Genomic DNA, 1,682 nt, shown 5'->3' on the forward strand with positions numbered 1-1,682 from the left:
AGGATGCCATCAACTTGGTTGCTCTTTAAACTTGTATAAATTAAGTTTTCATTTCTGGCTGGGACCCTTTGAACACCCAGACTTATTTAGTTTGAAGTTATCCATTCACCTTCTATCTGCTGGTATTTCTGAGAGCCTTTTTAGCAAGGGAGAAGGGTTGCGTGTGCCGGGCAAACAGCAGTGCTGACCCCAGCCCGAGTGCAGCCTCAGCCAGGGCCCCCAGGGAATCCCCCGCAGGAGCTGCTGGAGGTAGAGGCAGCCGGGGTGGGAGCCAGCAGGGCTGCCTGGAAGAGCACCCTGTGTTCTTGGTGCTTGGGGCCATCCTGAAAGCGCTGCTGGTAGCAGCCCAGGATCAGACTCCAATTCATTTCACTGCTCAGTCCAAGCGTGTATTTCCAGGGGCCGGAGCCCGGCTGCCCCGCAGGGTGGTGGGGAGGAAAGCTTTGACAGTTCGTCCCTCTCTCTCTCTCCCCCAGGTAAACAAGTGTAGCCATTTTTTCCAGCTGAAGAACATTTCCTTTTGTGGGTACCATCCAAAGAACAACAAGTGAGTAGTAAAGAGGTGCAGGGTGGCTCTCAACACCAGCAGCTCGGCACGGAGGCTTTGCTGCCTTCCCGGCTCCCTGGTGGCAGCACGACTGGGGCTGGGAAGGGAAGGGGAGGCTTCCCCGCGCCCTGGGCCTCAGCTTCCCAGCGGTCCTGAGGGTTCCCCTTCCCCTGTGAGCCCAGCACTGCAGCTTCATGTAAAAGCCGCCTTTGGATGGAAACAACATCCCAGCTCTGGGCACGGGCCGGGGCAGCTGGTGCCCACTAGGGTTTGGGGGGGGTGCAGGTCCCAAACCCCTGTGCTCAAGGGGGGGTACACCACGGGGATGCTGGGGTACCTGTGCCTGCTTGTCTGCTGGTCATAGCCACTCTCTCTGCCCTCAGATATTTTGGGTTCATCACCAAGCACCCTGCTGACCACAGATTTGCCTGTCACGTCTTCGTCTCCGAGGAGTCCACGAAGCCACTGGCGGAGTCCGTAGGGTGAGTCCTGGCTGGGCAGGGAGAGAGGCGCTTGGTCTCGAAGGGCAGGAGGAAGGAGGCAGCCAGGCTGAATCCTGCCATCTCCCCATACGTGTGGGGCTTGGACATGGCCCCGGGCTGGCACCTCTTCCCTCAAGTGAGAGGCTTGGGGAAAAAAAACTTGGGGTTAGAGCCAGGGCTGACAGGGCTACAGGCAGCATATTCCTGACAGCACTGGAACAAGTCCCAGTGCAAGGCTTTGAAGGCAGATGGCTGAAAGTCATGCACTGCGCAGGGGATCAGAGCAAGGATGGAGACCCTGCGGCTCCCATGGCAGCCCTGGGTGCTAACACATGAGGGGCTGGGGAGGGGGCTGGAGGCTCAAACTGGCCCCAGGGTAGGGAGCGAGGGTGAGAAGTGAAGCGGGGCTCTCTAAAAGCCTCGCGGGGAGGACGCCGCTCAGCTTGGCCCGGTGCTGTGTTGCAGGAGAGCTTTTCAGCAATTCTACAAGGAGTATGTGGAGTACACGTGCCCCACGGAGGACATCTACCTGGAGTAGGGGGCTGGCACAGGCACCTCCTGCACAGCCAGGGCTGCAATCTCGCCCCTTCCCCGTGTCGTGCATGGACAAGAGCTGCTTTGAGCCTGGAGGAGGAGTGGGCCCGGGGCAGGGC

At 59.5% G+C, this 1,682-nt stretch overlaps 1 protein-coding gene across 1 annotated transcript in view; it reads left to right on the forward strand.

Moving 5' to 3' along the window:
- The window catches only part of LOC104072623 (C-Jun-amino-terminal kinase-interacting protein 1-like), a gene marked incomplete at its 5' end in the record, with an annotated part of 3,565 nt that extends 1,903 nt beyond the window's left edge, over positions 1–1,662 (forward strand). The window contains 3 exons of the mRNA XM_009572140.1: positions 477–547; positions 931–1,029; positions 1,495–1,662. Of these exons, the coding sequence (XP_009570435.1) occupies positions 477–547; positions 931–1,029; positions 1,495–1,567 (243 nt within the window). The remainder of the gene's footprint in view (positions 1–476; positions 548–930; positions 1,030–1,494) is intronic.
- Between the last annotated feature and the right edge of the window lie 20 nt (positions 1,663–1,682).

Source organism: Fulmarus glacialis, unplaced genomic scaffold (genome assembly GCF_000690835.1).
Source record: "Fulmarus glacialis isolate BGI_N327 unplaced genomic scaffold, ASM69083v1 scaffold22512, whole genome shotgun sequence".
In the NCBI taxonomy this organism is placed as follows: domain Eukaryota; kingdom Metazoa; phylum Chordata; class Aves; order Procellariiformes; family Procellariidae; genus Fulmarus; species Fulmarus glacialis.